General features: G+C 47.2%; 1 protein-coding gene across 6 annotated transcripts; it reads left to right on the forward strand.

Annotated features, from left to right (window-relative positions):
• The first annotated feature begins 2,336 nt into the window (after positions 1 to 2,336).
• On the forward strand, positions 2,337 to 18,433 carry TIRAP (TIR domain containing adaptor protein). 6 transcript variants are annotated; one of them, XR_014298918.1, is made up of 5 exons: positions 2,337 to 2,483; positions 12,769 to 12,954; positions 14,146 to 14,307; positions 15,797 to 16,591; positions 16,985 to 17,970. XR_014298918.1 is itself a non-coding variant. In XM_082683918.1 (5 exons), exons 2-5 carry the CDS (start codon positions 12,789 to 12,791, stop codon positions 17,002 to 17,004), a joined length of 942 nt encoding a protein of 313 aa, XP_082540044.1. In that variant the 5' UTR covers positions 2,409 to 2,483; positions 12,769 to 12,788; the 3' UTR covers positions 17,005 to 17,970. The 6 variants fall into 6 exon arrangements, 3 of the variants coding, with proteins under 3 accessions (XP_082540045.1, XP_082540046.1, XP_082540044.1); XM_082683918.1 differs by having other exon boundaries at positions 2,409 to 2,483; positions 15,797 to 16,390; XR_014298919.1 differs by lacking the exon at positions 12,769 to 12,954 and having other exon boundaries at positions 2,363 to 2,483.
• Positions 18,434 to 19,424: the final 991 nt, after the last annotated feature.

Consider the following 19,424-nt stretch of genomic DNA (forward strand, 5'->3'; position numbering starts at 1 on the left):
CAAAGGAGAGGAAGCTGAAGAGATGGCCAGAGAAACAGAGAAGAGCCAGGAGCGTGAGGTGTCACAGGAACCGGGGAGCGGTCCACGATATCCATGCACGCCGTGGGCTGGATCCGTACCAGGTAGGTCAGTGGGGCCCCCAGGGAGAGCGGTCCTGGGAAGAAGTATGCCTCAGTGGGCTCTGCAGGGACAGTTGTTCGGAAGGGAGACATGAATGGGAGTAAGGACAGCTAGTAAAATGTTCATTTCCCCCTCAACAGCCGCCTTTGGGGAGAAGAAGGAAACAAAATAGGGGCCTGACTAAAGATCACTGTGTGAGGGAGGGCAGGCATGGGAGAGGGTCTGCAGGTGAAGTAACAGGAGAAGACCCTGGGGTGGGGGTGGGGAAAAGCCAGGACTGACGAGGGGAGCAAAAGAGGAAGAGCCATTGTGCTGAAAGACAGGAAGGAACTTGCCAGGGGCATGGGCTCAGGACAACTCAGGCCAAGGCCAACACCCCTCTCACGCTGGTTATCAGCCAGCTTCCTCGGGTGCCCAGCGTTCACTCAGCCTGTCCTCAGTAGCTACCCCGTCTGTGGGTCAGGAGGAGCATGGCCTTCAAGATGACAAATGCAGTACTTACTCAATTAAGAATACATTCATGAGGTCTCCGTGCTGCCACAGGGCTTTCTTCAAACTCGTAGGAGAGCACTTAATCCTGCCATCTGTCTTCCCTCTCAGTCCATGCCTCCTCCGCCTTCCCAACACTGAGCTGTCCGCCACGGGTGTCCCCGACCTGCTCTCAGCCAGGGCTTACTGGAGGGCCTGTGCCCTGTGCTGGAGCGGGAGGCGGAGCCCAGGCTTTGGAGACCTGGCAGTCTCCTGGGAGGGCCAACCCCTGGGACGCCCAACTCCAAACAGCATGAGGTGGTACAGGACTGGTAACGAACGAGGCAGGAAGGGCAGGGTTAAAAAGCAGGAGAAAGGAGACTTCTGGAAGGGGTGTGCTTGAAGAGCCCAGCTGGGAGAGGTGGGACCCAGTGGGTGGAGGGAACAGCAGCCGTCCAGCACCCAGCCCTCCAAGTGGATGTGTGTTTGATAAGGGGTGAAAGAAGCCTTTCCTGTACTTCTTCCTACTTCATCTCACCTACTCCTCCCCGCAACACTGGGAACCAGATACTATAACCTCACAATGAGTAAAGTGAACCTGGACAGGCCACATATGTCCGTCCCCAAGGTCAGACGGCTAGTAAGTGAAGAGCTCTGAGCCCCAGCGATCCTGCTCCAGAGCCCTCCTGTAACAGCCCCAGCCCACGCTGCCTCCCAGGATTAGCCACCAACTCGCCCCACTGCCTGGTGAGAAACATAGGAAATCAGATTGAAAGGGAGACCATGGGTCTTCCATCCGTCCCATTAAACCAGCCGCATCGTCCAGCATTCTGGGCACACGGCTGTAGGAACGTTTCCCAAACTGGCAGGCCACGGCACACCGCTCAGGAAGATACTGGTATTTCTACTACGGTGAAACAAGTTTGGGAAAGGCTACACGTTGTATTCCCTCCATCCCCCACCCGTCCTGGTCCTTCAGGAAGCTCATCCCCAAGCCGGCAGGTGAAGAATCCAGCGCCTGGCCAGTGACTGGCTCAGCACGTTTTTGCAGCCTGGGAGCGTGGGGTTCGTGGGGTTCGGCATCGGCTTCAGCTGTGTGACCCCCGCACCCGCGTTTCTGCGGTGAGAGTCACGCTACCATCTACCTTGTGGCCTTAGGACAAGCCCTTCAATCTCCACTTTTCTTTTTTCTTTTCTTTTCTTTCTTTTTTTTTTTTTTTGAAGAGGGAGAGAGTGCGCGCGTGGGGTAGGAGTAGAGGGAGAGGGAAAGAGAGAATCTTGGGCAGGCTTCGCGCGGAGCGGAGCCGCACCCACGGTCGATCTCAGGAACCCCACATCAGGACCTGAGCGGAAATCGAGAGTGGGCGACTTAACCGACCGAGCCACCCAGGCGCCCCTCCACTTTTCGTAACTGTAGAAAAAGAAAAAAGGTACAGCGGCTGGCCTTGCAGGGCGTTAAGAAAATGAAATGGAGCAAGTTGGGTTTCTATCCTTCTCCCCGACACAGAACAAAGCCGAGGCTTCAGGCTGTCCTGGTGCGTTTTGGGGTACGCGGGAGCACGGACTCTTCTGCAAGTTTCTGCGGGGTTGCGGGCTCCGGGGTTTCCCGGGCCCCGTGGGCTGGTCGTCGAGGAGCACCGGGGAGGCGCGGCTCCCGCCCGGGAGCGACGGGGCGGCCGGCGGCGGGAGGGCCCTGCAGGCCCAGGGCGCCGGCCAGGGAGGGGCCGCGGGCCGGGCCGCCCTGCCTCTTCCGGGGGAGCCGGGGAGCCGGGAGGCGGTCTGCCCCGATCTGCGCGCCGCACTTCCCCCTCGCCGGGGGGCGGCCGGCACAGCGCCGGAGCCCGAGCCAGCCCCGCGGGCCGCACCGCGCCGGGGTCGCCGCCACCCACGCGCAGGTGAGCCCTCTGCGGGGACGGGGACGGGGGCGGGGTCCCCGCGCTGGAGCAGGGCGTGCGGGCCGGGGGCGGGGTCCCCGCAGGGTCGGGGTCCCCGGGAAGTGCGGGGCCCCTGTGTCCCCGTGCCTCTGCGCCCCTGCGCCACCTCCCGCACTGGCCGCACCCCCGCGGCACGTCTGCCCGGGGGCCCGCCTTCCCCTCTCCTGCCCCCTCTACCCGGGTGCCATGGGCACCCTGAACGCGGAAACGGGTGAACAGGCTCTCCAAGAAAGCTGTCCCTTTTTCCGTCGCGAAGGAGCTAGAGCGGGGAGCCCCCTTCGGTGTGGGTTGAAAAGCCCAGCCCGGTCGGGTGATTTCCATCTTTCACTGTTGTGTTTCTGCCACGGTCTCCTCACGTCCTTCTTTGCTGTTGCGATGGCCTTTGCGACTGTTCCAGCACGAACACGGCTTTAGTTAGGGCTCATGACCCACGGAGATATTTCTTTCACGAACGTCTGTCTTGGGCAGGGCAACCTGTGCAGCGCGGAGTGAGAGCATGGGACAGGGAGGGATCAGCCCTGTCCTTCCCCTGCAGACGGACAGATTAGAAATCCCAACACAAACCTGGTCAGTGCCACTGAGAGAGGGACAGTCCCGAGTACTCGCGTAGCTGAGACACCAAATCAGAGGGCACCCAGGGCCAGGAGTGACGGTCGGAGAAAGTCACATCTAGTTATTCTTTATTTTAACTTTTAAGACACTATTGAAATACGACCTGCGTACAGGGGCGTCTGGGTGGCTCAGTGGGTTAAGACTGTCTTGGCTCAGGTCATGATCCCAGGATCATGGGATCGAGTCCCGCATTGGGCTCTCTTCTCAGTGGGGAGCCTGCTTCCTCCTCTCTCTTTGCCTGCCTCCCTGCCTACTTGTGCTCTCTCTCTGTCAAATAAATAAATAATATCTTTTTTAAAAAAATAAAGAAAGAAAGAAAGAAAGAAAGATAGAAAGAAATGTGGCCTGCCTACAAATAATTGCACAGTCACAAGTGTACAGCTTTCACACAGTGAACATTTCCTAGGCAACCTGCATTCAGAATAAATAAAATCTCACTAGCAGTCCAGAAACCCTCTATGTCCACTTCCAGTGACTACTTTCGTCTAAGGGGGAACTATTATCCTGGCTTCTCACATCATAAAAAGTTTCCTTGGTTTTGAACTTCTGATATATGGGCTCACGGGTACCTACCTTTTGCGTGTAGTACTTTATCCTCAGTATGTGAGACGCAGCCAAGTTGCATTTAGCTGTGATTCATCGATCTCAGCAGATGTGTGATTCTGCCCTGTGCAGATAGAGCACAATTTACTTCTACTTTCTACAGGCCACTTGGGTGGATCGATAGGGGTTGTTTCCAGGTTGGGTTTTTTTTGTTTGGTTGGTTTTTTGAATAGTGCCGGGAGGATTCTTGGGGCTGTCTTTTGGTGCACGTATAGAGCAGTTCTGTTGGGTATATTTCTAAGAGTGGAAATGCTGGGTGTGTTCACAATCAGCTTTAGTATACTTCAGTGCCACTAGTTTTCCAAAGTGGTTGTGTGAGTTTACACTCCCACCAGCAGTGAGTTCCTGCTCCTCAACATCTTTACCAGTACTTGATAGTGTCTCTTTTTTTCATTGTAGCGGTTCTGCTCAGTGCTCCAGCCCTGGTGTTGGACTGAGGCCTTACTTTGCATTTCGCTTAGGGGTAATGAATCTGCATCTTTTCATGTCTGTTGGGCATTTGGATACCCTTTTTGCAAAGTGTTCGGTTCTTCTGCACATTTTTTTCCAATGGATTTTCACTTTCTTACTAGTTTGTAAGATTTCTTAAACATGCTGGTTATGAAACACTGGATATATATTTTTAAATTATTTTCTCAGGTGATGGCCTTTTCACTCGAAGATGTCTTTTGATGAACAGAAATTTTTCCCTTTAATATTGCCAGATTGCTCTCCCCCCTCCCATACGGTTGTATTATTTATGACCAGTTGAAAAAAATCTTTGCTTACCCCAGGGGGTAGTGGGTGGGCAAAATGAGTGAAGGTGATCAGAAGGTACAAACTCCAGTTATGAAATAAAAGAAATCCTGGGGATTGTAAATTTACAGCATGGTGACTAGACTATGAAACTGTATTGCATGTTTGAAGGTTGCTAACTTAGTGGATTTATTCTCATCACAAGATAAAAATATGTATAACTATGTAGAGATGTTAGCTAGACTCATTGTGGTGACCATTTCACAATAAATACATATATCACTGTGTTGTACACCTGAAACTAAAATGTTATATGTCAATTACATCTCAATTTTATTTTTTATTGATTATTTTATTGATATATAATGTATTATTTGCCCCAGGGGTACAGGTTTGTGAATTGTCAGGCTTACACACTTCACAGCACTCACCTTACTACATTACATCTCAATTTTAAATAACCAGAAGATGAAATCAGGAAGATAATCTCTTATAATTTCCTCTAAAAGCAATTTTCTTGTTATTCTCACTTCTATCTACCGCCTATTTGAGACTGAGTTTTTCGGATCGTGTAAGATACGGGCTAGATTTATTTTTTCCCACAGGCTATCAAAATTGACGCAGCACCATTTCTCCACTGTTTGGCAGTGTCAGCCTTGCCATTCATCAGGAAACTGTATGGATGTGGATCTGTTTCTAGACACCCTGTTTTTCTATCCATCTGTCTACTTGTGCACCAATAGCAGTTGCCTTAATTAGTGCTTCATAATAAGTCTTTATTATTCTGGTGGTGGAAGCACCTCTGCAATGTTCTTCTTTAAGATCTTAGGTATTTTTTTTTTAATCTAACTATGCCTCCAAAGCCTTTAAAAAAAAAAATATATATATATATATATAGTAGTCATTTTGTAAGCTCAACAGGGGACTAGTATAAAAGGGTATATAATTTGTAAACTGTATCCATCCATAAATTCACTAGTGGCACAATCTATATTACAGTCAATGCTGCGTATTTACATCAGATCTACTGCAAAGTAAATACAAAATTAATTTACACCATTTTAGAGGAGCCTTGGTGGCTCAGTGGGTTAAAGCCTCTGCCTTTAGCTCAGGTCATGGTCTCAGGGTCCTGGGATTGAGCCCCGCATCGGGCTCTCTGCTCAGCGAGGAGCCTGCTTCCTCGTCTCTCCCTGCCTGCCTCTCTGACTATTTGTAATCTCTGTCTATCAAATAAATAAAATCTTTAAATAAATTTATACCATTATAGTTAAAATAAGCTTGAGCCCCCTGTATGATACAGTTTCAGAAGCAGAGAGAATTTTTTAGAACTGAGAAACTGAAGTTTCCCAAAGACCAATTTGCTACTTTTTTGCAAAATACCTCAACATTAATTATAATGCTTCCCATTTGTGTTGGATCCCTAAGATAGTTCCTCGTGACTGAACTTCAGCTGAAGTTTCAGATTTGAATAACCAAAGTTACAATACTTTTGACTTATAATTTAATTTTTAAAAATGGGTGTCGTTATACACACGTATGCACATATATATACCTTTTGACATTTTTAAAGTCTTCAAAATTTATAAAATATAGTGTTGAAAGCGTATATGTCCATGAACATGATTTATTTTAATACAGGTTATAAGACTTCAGTTAATCAACCGGAATTCTCTGACTGTGCTCTGCCTGCTAGAGTTCCATCTTAAATTTGACTTGATAACAGAATCAGTCATTTGGAATTTATTTCATAAATTCAATCTCAAGATTTACTGGTCTGCTTTCACTCTTTCACTGCTTATAAAAATAAGTAACAATATAAATTGAGACTAGTGGTTCCTTGGGTCAGAATTTTTTAGACAGCTCTTCCAAAATGGATTCTTGGGCCCCATTTCTGAAATATGGAGTAAGGTTTTCCAGGAGTATCTATATTTTTTAAAAGCTCTCTAGGTGATAACAATAATGCAACTTAGTTTGGGATCCACTGACATAAGCCACTAGACCAGTCTTCTTAGGTACATCAGAATCCTGAGGTATTTGTTTAAAAATCCTTTTCCCAAGCTTTACCCAGAGATTTACTTCAGTAGATTTGGGAGGGGGCATGAGAACTGGCATTTTAAGTTTTTGTTTTGTTTTGTTTTGTTTTAAGATTTTATTTATTTGTCAGAGAGAGAGAGAGAACACAAGCAGTCAGAGTGGCAGGCAGAGGCAAAGAGAGAGAAGCAGGCTCCCTGATGGACAAGGAGCCCAATGCAGGACTTGATCCCAGGACCCTGGGATCACGACCTGAGCCAAAGGCAGCAGCTTAACTGACTGAGCCACCCAGGCGCCCGGGAACTGTCATTTTAAACCATCATTTCTGCTAGTCCCTGTATTTGTTTTCGGGGCAGTGTAAAAAGTGACCACAAATTCAGCAGTTTACCCCAACACCTGTTTATTATCTCATGGTTTCTGTGGGTTAAGGGCCCAGGAAAGGCTTGGCTGAGTTTTCTGCTGGGGTCTTACCTGGCTTATGTCCAGGTACTAGCTGGGGCCGCAAAGCCACTGGAGTTTAAATGGGGTAAGAGCCACTACCAGGCTCCCTCAGGTTGTTCTTTGATGGCAGAATCTTCTTGCAGTTTTAAGACTGAGGTCTGGGGTGCCTGGGTGGCTCAGTGGGTTGAGCCGCTGCCTTCGGCTCAGGTCATGATCTCAGGGTCTTGGGATCGAGTCCCGCATCGGGCTCTTTGCTCAGCGAAGAGCCTGCTTCCTCCTCTCTCTCTCCGCCTGCCTCTCTGCCTACTTGTGATCTCTGCCTGTCAAATAAATAAATAAAATCTTTAAAAAAAAAAAAAAAAAAAGACTGAGGTCTGTTTTCTTGCTGGCTGTCAGCTGGAGATTACTTCTCTAGAGGTTACTTCTTGAGATCACACAGCTTCTAGAAGCTGCCTGCAATTTCTTGACACTGGCCCTCTCACAACGAGGCTGGGAGATTCTTCAAAGTCCTAAAGGAATCACTTTCTGGTCAGCTAGATGGATTTAAACACAAACACATAAATACACACATACACACACACACACAAGCATGACACGATATTCATATATATGCCATATTCATATGTACACATCTTTTACATATATATATATATTTTAAGTAATCTCTACAACCCATGTAGGGCTTGAATTCATGACCCCAAGTTCAAGAGTCATACACTCTACCAACTGAACCAGCCAGGCACTCCACGTGTACATCTTTTTTTTTTTTAAGATTTTATTTATTTATTTGACAGAGAGAGAGATCATAAATGGGCAGAGAGGCAGGCAGAGAGAGAAGGGGAAGCAGGCTCCCTGCCGAGCAGAGAGCCCAATACAGGGTTCGATCCCAGGACCCTGAGATTATGACCTGAGCTGAAGGCAGAGGCTTAACCCGCTGAGCCACCCAGGTGCCCCAACACATGTACATATCTTATATGGTAGATATATACATAATGTGTGTGTATACATATAAATGCATATACACTCACATATATGTCATGTGTATGGTAATGTAACCAGGTAAGTGACATTCCATAATCTTTGCCATATTCAGTTGGTTAGAAGTCATGGGTCTGGCCCACACTTACGGGTGTGAACATGGAGTCCACCCCAGGGCCAGTCTACTCATCTGCACACGGCTCTTGGAAATAACAGTATTGTATCCATCCGGCTAGTAACAGTTAAATTGAGCACTTTAAATGATACTCTCCTGCACATCCTAACGATCCTACCCACCAAGGGTTTTAGCAAATGTTTGAGAAGCAAACCAGTGTTCTTTTTTTTTTTTTTTTAAGATTTTTATTTATTTATTTGCCAGAGATCGAGGGAGAGAGAGCGAGAGAGCACAGGCAGACAAAGAGTCAGGCAGAGGCAGAGGGAGAAGCAGGCTCCCTTGCCGAGCAAGGAGCCCAATGTGGGACTCGATCCCAGGACCCTAGGATCATGACCCGAGCCAAAGGCAGCTGCTCAACCAACTGAGCCACCCAGGCGTCCCTGAAACCAGTGTTCTTAAAGTCAAAATCAAGTGTCAGGATAATTTGTTCATCGAAGAAGTGAAAAACTCTTTCAGACAATGTAAACCTTTGAACAGACCGGTCTCTCGCCCTCAGATTTAGGGCTTCCTCCGTTCACTAGCAGGACAGACAATCAAAGATCATGTAATCGTTTCCTACTGCTTCTGTAACAAATCACCAAAAACTTATGGCTTAATAGGACAGACATTGATTAGCTGACAGTTGTGGCAGTCAGAGGTCTTAAATGGATTGGCAGGGCTGTGTTCCTTCTGGATGCTCTAGAGAAGAATCCTTTTGCTTGCCTTTTCCTGTATTCCCTGCTCAGGGGCTCACATGACACCAGCCTCTGCTTCTGCTGTCACTCCTCCTCACTCTGATACTCCTGCCTGCCCCTCGGACGGACCCTCATGATTACATTGAGCCCTCTCAGATAATCCAGGATCCTCTGCACATCTCAAGATCCTTAATCCCGTCTGCAAAGTCCATTTTTGCCATGGAGGGTAGCATATTCACTGGTTCTGAGGATTAAGATGTGGATATCTTTATGGGACCGTTACCCTGTCCACCATTGATAGTGATTCCTGCTTAGTAGAAATGTAATATAAATGATATAAAATACATATTCTCTTTTAAAAAGATTTTATTTATTTATTTGAGAGAGAGGGCGTGTGAAGGGGGAGGGTCAGGGGAGAAGCAGACTCCCCACTGAGCAGGGAGCCCATTTGCGACTCGATCATGGGACTCCAGGTCATGACCTGAACCAAAGACAGTCAGTTAACCAACTGAGCCACCCATGTGCCCTAAAATACATATTCTAATCATATGTTTTTATAGGTTTCAGTACATTCCCTGTGTAATAGAGATTGGACACGTTAGATATTGGATAATACTTAATAAGCTTTGTATTTTATACAGTGACAATATGATAATATTTCCCTCACATAATATATTCCTACACATCCTACTGCAAAAGCATTCTAAAAAACACTAAAGGGATCATGCTGTTGCTTTTTTAAAAGAAGCTTTTAGTAATTTTCTATCAAGCCTTTGTAATGATCTATAAAGCAGGCATTTAGGTATATATCATTTTACTTTATGAATTCTGAAAAAGCACAAGGAAAAGTGACTGTTCCTAAGCCGCACAACGAATCTAAGACTAGACAGAGCTAGTAATTAGACCTTCCATTTGGAGATTTAAGTTCATTAACTTCTCATAGTTTGACAGCTATGTCTCCTCTCTCTCACAGATGACTAGTTCTAAGTTCTGTAAAGAGTAAAGCATATTTAAGTGTGATAGCCCCATAGCTTCAGCTGCACAGGAACTGAAAGATAACAAGGAAGGTGTAGTGGAGTTTTAGATTCCGGGAAGTAGACAGTGTGTAGGGTTAATGGAACTTAGTGTGCCATCTTGCTCAATTATCCTATGTCAAAGATGTTGTCTTTTCCTGTATTTAAATATTTCTGTAACAGTAGTCCCAAGGGCTTATACCAACCTGCTTACAGCGGCGTATGCTGTTGGGCAACTGGATTTCTTCTTAACCAAGCGATGAGAAAAGGCAACTGTCAAAAATCAGCATGTATGGCCAAAAAGGCAAGTCATGCCATAAAATGAGAAACTGAAACTCTTAAATCTATATCTGTTAAGAAGATTAAAGTATTATGTTAGTTTCTAAGCTTTAAACTACCATTAAGACTATCAAGTGATTCTCCGATTTATAAGTCTATCAAGGTCGAATAACTTTAAAATTAAGACAAAGGGGCACCTGGGTGGCTCAGTGGGTTAAGCATCTGCCTTCAGCTCAGGTCACGATCCCAGGGTCCTGGGATAGAGTCCCGCATCGGGCTCTCTGCTCAGCAGGGAGCCTGCTTCTCTGTCTCTCTCTTCCTGCCTCTCTGCCTACTTGTGATCTCTGTCTGCCAAATAAATAAACAAAATCTTAAAAAAAATAAAATTAAATTAAGACATAACTGTCAAATAATTTTAAAAGTAAGAAAAAACTGTAATTTAAAAATATTTAAATTACATTAAAACCCAGGGACATCATGTCTACTCTTGGGAGAAAGAAAGGGCATCTGGAATGGTTTAAATGAAGATGTCGAGGGACAGCAGCCCTACACAGGGAAAAGGATTTCCAACTCAGTGGTTATCAGGCACTGCTTTCCTTAACTTCGGCATACCACTCAAGCTGTCTGAAATTCAAAGAATATGAGGTAGGAAAAGACCCACACATACACAACAATGTTCACCTTTTCACGTCCCGTTCCTGGCTTGGCAGCTAACTGCTCTTTTCTTTCGAGATGTCTCTGGTTCCTGTGCCCACTTCACTCCTTCTCTCCGCCCCACCACTTGCTACAGTGGTTTAAGTTCTGTCTTTTTTTTTGAATTTTGATATAGTTTCATGAGTCATCAGTAACTCATCTGATAGTCCCTGGCTTGGCATAGAGATGTATAGCATTTAGCAGTGAACAAAAAGCATCATCCTCAACCCTGAATAACATATTTCCAACTTGGAAACTTATTACTGTGTGTTTCATAAAACAAGTAGTTTTTCTGTGAGTTCCCAGGGGTCTGTTTTGACCTCTGCAGATAGCTCAGAGTGAGAAAGCAAGCAGCTCTGTCCACTCTAGAGCCAAGTTCTCTACCAGCCCTTCACATGCCAACACTGAAATTCCACCTCAGATGGGAGAGGGCTCTGCTCCACATCTTGTCGGCCCAGAAACCTGGGCTAACAGAACCTCCACCATCAGGGATAGCCTGATCATCGTGGTGAGAAGGAAATACAACAAATTGCCCATTGAAGAGATTCTTGGTCCTCTACATTTCCATATAAATTTAGAAAAAGTTTGATAATCCCTGCCCCCCCCCAATAACAACAAATTTGGATAACACGGACCTTAAGATTAGTTTGGGGAAAATTACAATAGTGAGTCTTCTAAACCATGAACATAACGTATCCCTCCAATATCTAGATTATTTTAAATACATGCTAACCCACATTATTTTCTGAACATTATATACTGAATCATTAGCACTTTACATAAATTATCTCATGTGATCTTCATAATAAAGCTGAGAAGGTTCTAGTTTTATTTTAATTTCAAAGATGGAGAAGTTGAAGCTTAGCAAGATTAAACAGCTTGCCAGGGACCACAGTTAAAAAGAGGTGAAAATCCAGGCTCTCTGCCTATACTCTGTAGACTTTACCACTATGTGACACTATCTCCCTGAACTGACAGTTGAGGGAAAGGGGGAAAGGGGGGGGTGTTTCAATGAGCAGATGGATAGGTGGATGGAGGGAGTTACTCAGTGGAAGGCAGACTGGAGGAAGTCTCCCAAGGTTTCTTGCATGTGCTTTCTCTCTCTACTGTTCAACATCTATTTGGATATGTAATTGTTTGTCCAAATTGCAATTGTCCTTGGATTTTAGCATTGACACAGAAAGTCCTTGTTTGTCTGTGGAACTCTCTGTTTCTCTTCTATTCTGAATGTGAGCCTTGCTGGATAGAGTATTCTTCGCTGCAGATTTTTCCCACTCAACTCTTGGACTATATCATGCCTTCCCTTGGAGAGTTTGTGCTGAAAATTTTGCTGCAAGCCTTATGGATTTTCCCTTATAAGTAACCATCTTCTTTTGTCTTGCTGCTTTTAATATTTTTTCCTTACTACTATATTTTGGCAGTTTAATTATAATATATCTTGGTGTGGATCTGCTTTTGTTGATTTTGTTGGGGGTACTCCTTGCCTCTTGGATCTGGACATCTGCTTCCTTCCCCAGATTAGGAAGGTTTTCAGCTATTACTTCTTCAAATAAATTTTCTGCCCCCTTTTCTCACTCTTCTTCCCCGGGATCCCTGTAATACAAACGTTTTCTGTCTGTGGAGTCACTGAGTTCCCTAAGTCTATTCTTGTTTTGCGTAATCTTTTATCTCTCTTTACTTCAGCTTGATTACCTTCTAGGTCACCAATTTGTTCCTTTGCTTCTTCTACCCTGTGGTTCATTGCATCACACCTGTTTACTGTCTCATTTATTGTCCTCTTTAATTCTGAAACGCAACTTCTTAACTCTATGGTAAGAGTCTCCCTGAAGTTTTTAATTGTCTCAGGTCCAATGATCATTCTTATGAGTGTTACTCTAAATTCTCTATCAGACATGCCAATTGTACCTGCTTTTCTTAGATTTCTGGTCATGGCCTTATTTTGTTCTTTCATCTGGTATAAATTCTTCCATATTCACATTTTATCTAAATATCTGCCTTCTTCTCTGTGCTAGAAAAGCCAGAAAATGGCCTTATGAAGAAGAGGTCACCGAGTTCCCCGAGGCCTGGTGCTTCAGTTAGTGTCTCTGGTCCATGCTGCCTACACTCTGCTGCTGTGTTTCGGCTGCTCTGTCCTTCAGGCCAGTTGTCGGCAGAGGCTCTTCTTGCCAGCAATGAGCAGTGTTTGGTCCCTGGCCATGGTGAGCTGAGTTTTAACTGGTGTGCTCTGGTCTGCTTGTTAAATGAGACCTGACGCTGCTTTCACTAGAGCCCTGCAGAACACTCCGGTCAGGAGATGTGGTGTGGGCAGGGCTTTGTGTTGGTTCTTTTGGGGAGGGGGCCACCACTGCTGGGAAGGTGACAAGCTTGATGGAGTGGGGGGGAGGCTTGGTGTAAGCTGGTTAGGCAGCCAGTGTCCCACAGAGCTTCCTGCCACTGGAGGCTCTGTTTATGCCGAGGGGCAACAGGGAAATGGTGCTGGCCAACTCCTTTGTTCCCGGAAAGGCGTCTTTCTCTGAGATTGCTGCCTCTCGGGGGTGGGGGAGAGTGAATAACCTGCCCCCTGCATGCCCCAGGTGCTCTTCAGATGGCTGTTTCCAAGCCACCTGCCCCCAGTTGCTTGCCCGCCTTCTCTCCAGGAGCAGGGCGGCACCCTCAGAGCTCTAGCCCAGCCAAGCCCTCCAATCTTTAGAACTCCAGGCTCTAAGCCCTGCTGGTTGCAAAATCTCACCAATTTCAGCCCCTCTCGCCTCCCAAGCCACTGGCATTGGGTTAAATATTCTCCTTGTGCGGATCTCCTGTGTGCTTGCTCCTCTGTCTCAGCCCTTCTCTACGGCCATGGGTACCCCCATCCCCATAACAGCCAGGATCTGTTTCTCCCCTACACCAGGTCTCTGCACTTCCTACCTTCTTCAATGTGGCTTCTTCTCTCCCTTTAGTTGTGGAGTTTGTCCTGCCAGTCTTTGGGTGGATTTCTGTGGGTATTTAGGATGATTTGAGAGTTCTCTCGCTGTGTTCAGGGCACTGGCAAGCCCAGGGTTCTCCCACTCTGCCGCCATCTTTACCCCCTCCTCCCACACAGGAAGTCCAGATCCAGAGCTTCCTGCCATCTGTCCTGCCCCAGAACCCCAAGGTGCACCTGGCCAGGTGCAGCAGGGGACAGTCACTCAACAGCTCACCCTGGGCTCTCACTCTGTCTCGCCACTCTTCACAGATCTGGGTTTTTCTGGAAGCCGGACCCAATCAACAGTGGTTGATGTGGGATAGGGATCAGGGACAAGTAGAGGGGCTGAGGCTCAGTCAGGCATCAGGAGAGAACATCTAGAGCTCACACTGGGATTGAGAGTAACATAAGTATAATTTTTGTGATCCTGTCTCTCTGTCTCTTATAGGATGGCTGTTCCATAAGGTCAAGACTGAGTCCCCTCCCTTCTCTCACTTTACCAATGCCTGGTCTCATGGGGTTAGTTTTGAGCCCCATACTATGGCATCGTCATCATCCTCCTTCCCAGCTCCTCGCTCCCAGTCTAAGAAGCCTCTGGGCAAGATGGTTGGTGAGTGGAAGCCAACTCCTAATTCCGCTGTATTCACAGCTATGAGTGCGTGAAGTGGGAGGGCTTCCTGGCCCACATGCAGCAGGACATGGGGGGAGGCTGACAGTGGTGGGCTCCCCGGCTCCGGCCTTGACCTCAGAGACCCCATGCTTTGTGGTGAGTGAGGAGAAAGGCATGTATCATAGAACCTTAATGCTCTGGCTCACAGCTTTTCCATGCATGCTAAGCTAATATTCCTAACCTGGAAACCCTGGTGCTGAGCACTTCTCGCCAAAGTCTTTCTGAACCTATCAGACAAAGGAGCCAAGCAGAGTGAGAAAACAAATTAATCTCCAGAACACTAAACTGTCTGTTCTTATCAAAAGCTGGGGAAGCTGAGCTGATCTCATTATGGAATACTTAAATATACCAGGCACTGCATTTTCTCAGTTAATCTTAACAACAATTAAAATGAACCTGTGGAACAGATGAGGAAATGGTAGATGTAGACTGACTTGCTTAAGGTCACATGGCAAGCAAGGTGTAGGTCCACAATCAGACTGATGCCTGGCTCCAAAGTGTAGGTTGAAATCACTAGACTTTGCTTTTCAGGAACTCTGAGCAGTAACCCTCTCCCAGGCTTTTGTTTTAATATTTAGCAACAGATTTAGAAATCTGGGATTTCTCGGGGCCAAAAGGATGCCAATCCCTCCTTCCTTTCCCTCCCACAAAGGGTAGCCCACCTTAATCTAAATCCACCTCCCCTTACAGCAGAAGGTGGGCTTGGGAATTGATTAATCCTGACCAGCTTACCACGGCTCTGCTTACAGACGAGCAGATGGTCGGCTAGTCACCACTAGTGGGGAGTTTGGGGGTAGAGTGAGCTGACAGTACTAGAAATCAAAGGGCCTAGAATAGGGCAAAGACATCTTTCCTAATCAGGCTGGTAGAAGTCAGAGTCCTTTCCTTTCTTTTTTTTTTTTTCTTTGTCCCATATTGTTGTTACACCAAAGGCATTTTGTTTATTTCATTATTGAAGTACAATTGACATACATTATATTAGTTTCAGCAGTACAATAAAATAATTCAATATTTGTATATATTGTGAAATGATCAGCACAAGGTCTAGTTACCATCCATTACCATGCATAATCACAGAACTTTTTCTCTTGTGATGAGGACTTGGAAGGTTTCCGCTCTTGGCAACTCTCAAATAGGGAATAGAGTATTACTAACTAGAGCCCATATGCTGTATATTACATTCTTGCGACTCATAAAAGAGCCAGAGTTTTTATGACCTCCCCAAACCTTTAAAGATAATGGGACCCTGAAGGCACGTCCCGAAGGATGAACAAAAGAGCAGAGCGGTAGGTCTCTGAGAGTCAGGTGGCGCGCTTTTCCCGTGCGGGGCCACGGGCAGACCTGCCGGGTGTGGGGTCCCCTGTGTAGGGCCATGCGGACGCAGTCTGGTGAGCAGACCCGGCCTGAGCAGCATTTCTGTCCCCCACAGACTGGTTCCGGCAGGCCCTGTCGAAGCCCAAGAAGCCGCCAGACCCTGCAGAAAGCACCTCCAGGGATGTTTCCCAGCCGAGCTCCCAGGAGGACACCCCCGCCCTGGGCCTCAGCTCAGCCTGGTCTCCCACCTCCCCACCCACACACGGGGGTGCCAGCAGCACCAGCAGCAGCAGCAGCGGCGGCCGCTGGAGCAAGGACTACGATGTCTGCGTGTGCCACAGTGAGGAGGACCTGGCGGCCGCCCAGGAGCTGGTCTCCTACCTGGAGGGCAGCACGGCCAGCCTGCGCTGCTTCCTGCAGCTTCGGGACGCCACCCCGGGCGGCGCCATCGTGACCGAGCTGTGCCAGGCCCTGAGCAGCAGTCACTGTCGGGTGCTGCTCATCACCCCAGGCTTCCTGCGGGACCCGTGGTGCAAGTACCAGATGCTGCAGGCCCTGAGCGAGGCCCCCGGGTCCGAGGGCCGCACCATCCCGCTGATGTCGGGCCTCACCAGAGCCGCCTACCCTGCCGAGCTCCGGTTCATGTACTTTGTGGACGGGCGGGGCCCTGATGGCGGCTTTCGCCAGGTCAAGGAGGCTGTCATGCGTTGTAAGCTACTGGGGGGTGCGGGGCAAGGGAGAAAGGCAGCTGGGCCACAGGGCCACAGCGTCTGACCGGCTTTGGTTTTGAGGAGGCAGCCACTGTAGCCCAGTTGTGCAGAAGGCAGGTCTGGAAAAGACAGTGGAAGTTGTCTGACCCCTCTGTACTTGGGTTCCCCACTGGTAAAGTGCGAATGAGGTACGGCCCTAAGTAAGTATATACACTGAACGGGGGTTCAGAGCACGGCCCCACCCAGGAAAGTACTCCTAGCTGGCAGAGCCTGCCCCGTGCCAAGTTCTCAATAGAATATCAGCTGGTATTATTATAAGTACTAGTAGTATTAGGTTTCTGTCACTGAACTCAGGTTGGCGATGTCCAGCCAGAGCCAGGAAAATGCCAGGATGGACATTAGCTTACTAAGGCAAAATAGTGCCAAATACTAGGAAGGAATTGGGTATCTGGGGTTGGGGCTGAGGGCGGGGGGGGGGGGTGTATTGGATTACCATGTGTTTGGAAGTGAAATAAAAAAGAAGATGTGGGAAACAGAGACTTCAGGATTTGGGAAGGGGGACAAGCCTTGTGATTCTCTTTGCTCTCTTGCAGATCTGCAGACCATCAGCTGATACTTCTTACATCACCTCGGGACCCAGCAAGTTGGAGCAAAGCTGAAAACCGAGTTAGAGAGCCCATGGCCTCACGAGACCTCACGGGGCCTCACAGGGCCTTGGACTCCAGCTGCTGTGACGAGGTGTAAGGAACCAGAGTTTCTAGCACTTTCTATGTAATCCTGGGGTCAGATGGCCCACCAGGCACCCATTACTGTGGCCTCCCCAGGAAGGCCATGGGCAAGCTGGGGACTCCCCCAGGAAGGTCACGGGGAAGCTGGGGACTCCCCCCAGGAAGGCATGCAGAAACTGTGGCCTCCCCAGGACTGCCATGGGGAAGCCAGAAACTGTAGGTGGCAGGAGGTGCTAACACCAAGATGATCCCCCCTGTTTTGCCTCCCACCGCACTGCACACATGAACCTGGCCCATACCTACATCTTCTTCCCTTGGGACTGTAGAGAGATGAGTCCCGCCCCCCAAGAGGTGACTCACTTGGATCACAAGCTAGAAGCCTGCACCGCACGCTTCAGTGGGGCTGGTGTCCCCAAAGGCCAGGCATCGGGAGAAAGCACCAGGTACCTAGTTCTTCACACACTACTGCCCTTCTCCTTCCCAGGGACATTGTCCACACCAAAGACTACATGAAAGACGCATTCTGCACTGCACCGTATTTATTTTTATTTTGTGTGTTTCATAGAGACACAAACCCAGAAACCATTCTAAATAAACAGGAGGAGGCAGGGAGCAGGCAGGGTGAAGAGAAGGAAAAGCTCAGTGCCTGCTGCGGGCTCGGAAGCCCACCCACCAATGCTTTCACTCACAGTGGGGGGGGGGGGCTTCGTCAAAGCCTCAAAGGTCTGACTAGAACTCCTGCTTTTACACGGTCCTTTACCTCTGCACCGAGAGAGGTCAGCACTTTTCTTCTGGGAGATGATTGTGTACCTCATAGGACAGATAAAGTTTCATTCATCTGTTCTTAGTAAGTCTGTTGTTGAACCAAAATGAACTTACTCCCGTGATGGGTACTTTTGTGCCTCTTCTCTCACTTCCCCTCCCATGTCCCCTCCTTCTACTGGAAAAAGCATATATATACACATATATACGTGTATATAGATATGTATGTATGTTAGTTTCAGGTGTAAAACATTTGACATTTATATATAATGAAAAAAATTTATATTTTAATTATGAATTATTTTATTACATACAAAAAGACTAAATATAACATTCACTCATGTACCTTCCTCCCAGCTTAAGCAGCAAAACCTTACAATCCCGATGGTACCCCCTTTGTGTCCTTAATCACCTTCTCATTCCTTCTCACATTAGAAGCAATCATGATTCTGAATTTTGAATTTCTTCGGCTTTTCATGTAACACATCCCTGACATGTTTACCTTTACATGCTTTTGTGCTGTATGTAAATGGTATTAAAATGTTTGTATTCGGGCGCCTGGGTGGCTCAGTGGGTTAAGCCGCTGCCTTCGGCTCAGGTTATGATCTCAGGGTCCTGGGATCGAGGCCCGCATCGGGCTCTCTGCTCAGCAGGGACCCTGCTTCCCTCTCTCTCTCTGCCTGCCTCTCCATCTACTGTGATTTCTCTCTGTCAAATAAATAAATAAAATCTTTAAAAAAAAAAAATGTTTGTATTCTACAAATTCTTTTTGTTGTTCACATGTAAGATTTATCCGTGTGGTTGCATGTAATGCCAGGAAATTCACCTTCATTTCGATATGTTAATATACCACGAATGGACATTTGGTGGTTTCCCATTTGTTGCTATCAAAAGCAATGAGCTCGGGGTGCCTGGGTGGCTCAGTTGATTGGGCGACTGCCTTCGGCTCAGTCACGATCCCAGGGTCCTGGGACAGAGCCCCGAGTTGGGCTCCCTGCTCAGCGGGGAGCCTGCTTCTGCTTCTCCCTCTCCCTCTGCTGCTCTGCCTGCTTGTGCTCTCTCTCTCTGTCAAATAAATAAATACAATCTTTTTTTTTTTTTTTTAAAGCAACGAGCTTATGAACATTTTGGTACAGGCTTCCATGGTGAGATTTTCTAGGATTTCGCCCAGATGGGGAACAGTTGGAGAGTAAATACACACCTTCAGTTTGGGTAGAAAATACCACACTTTCTTCCTGGTTATGTCAGTTTATGTTTCTACCATTTGTGTATGAGATTTCCCACTTTTTCATGTTCTTACTAAACACACAGAATCATCAGAGTGTAAAATGTTGGCTGATCTGGTAGATGAAGCTGGTATCCAGCTTCAGAATATTCAGAATATTACTGCCATAATATTCTCTTTTTTATGAGAAATTCTATGTATATCATATACCAAAGGGGAAGAGAAAAATCTGATGAATCCCCATATACCCATTGCCTACTTCACCAGTTCCCAACTCGGAGCTAAGCTCATATCAATAACTCCCAATTCCCTTTCCAC

The sequence above is a fragment of the Mustela nivalis genome (assembly GCF_964662115.1).
Source record: "Mustela nivalis genome assembly, chromosome: 9".
In the NCBI taxonomy this organism is placed as follows: domain Eukaryota; kingdom Metazoa; phylum Chordata; class Mammalia; order Carnivora; family Mustelidae; genus Mustela; species Mustela nivalis.

Coding starts and splice junctions, on each gene's coding strand:
- TIRAP (XM_082683918.1), top strand. CDS start 12,789: ATGAAGAAGAGGTCACCGAGTTCCCCGAGGCCTGGTGCTTCAGTTAGT. Junction 14,308..15,796: donor GCCTCTGGGCAAGATGGTTG/GTGAGTGGAAGC, acceptor TGTCCCCCACAG/ACTGGTTCCGGCAGGCCCTG. Junction 16,391..16,984: donor CAAGGAGGCTGTCATGCGTT/GTAAGCTACTGG, acceptor GCTCTCTTGCAG/ATCTGCAGACCATCAGCTGA.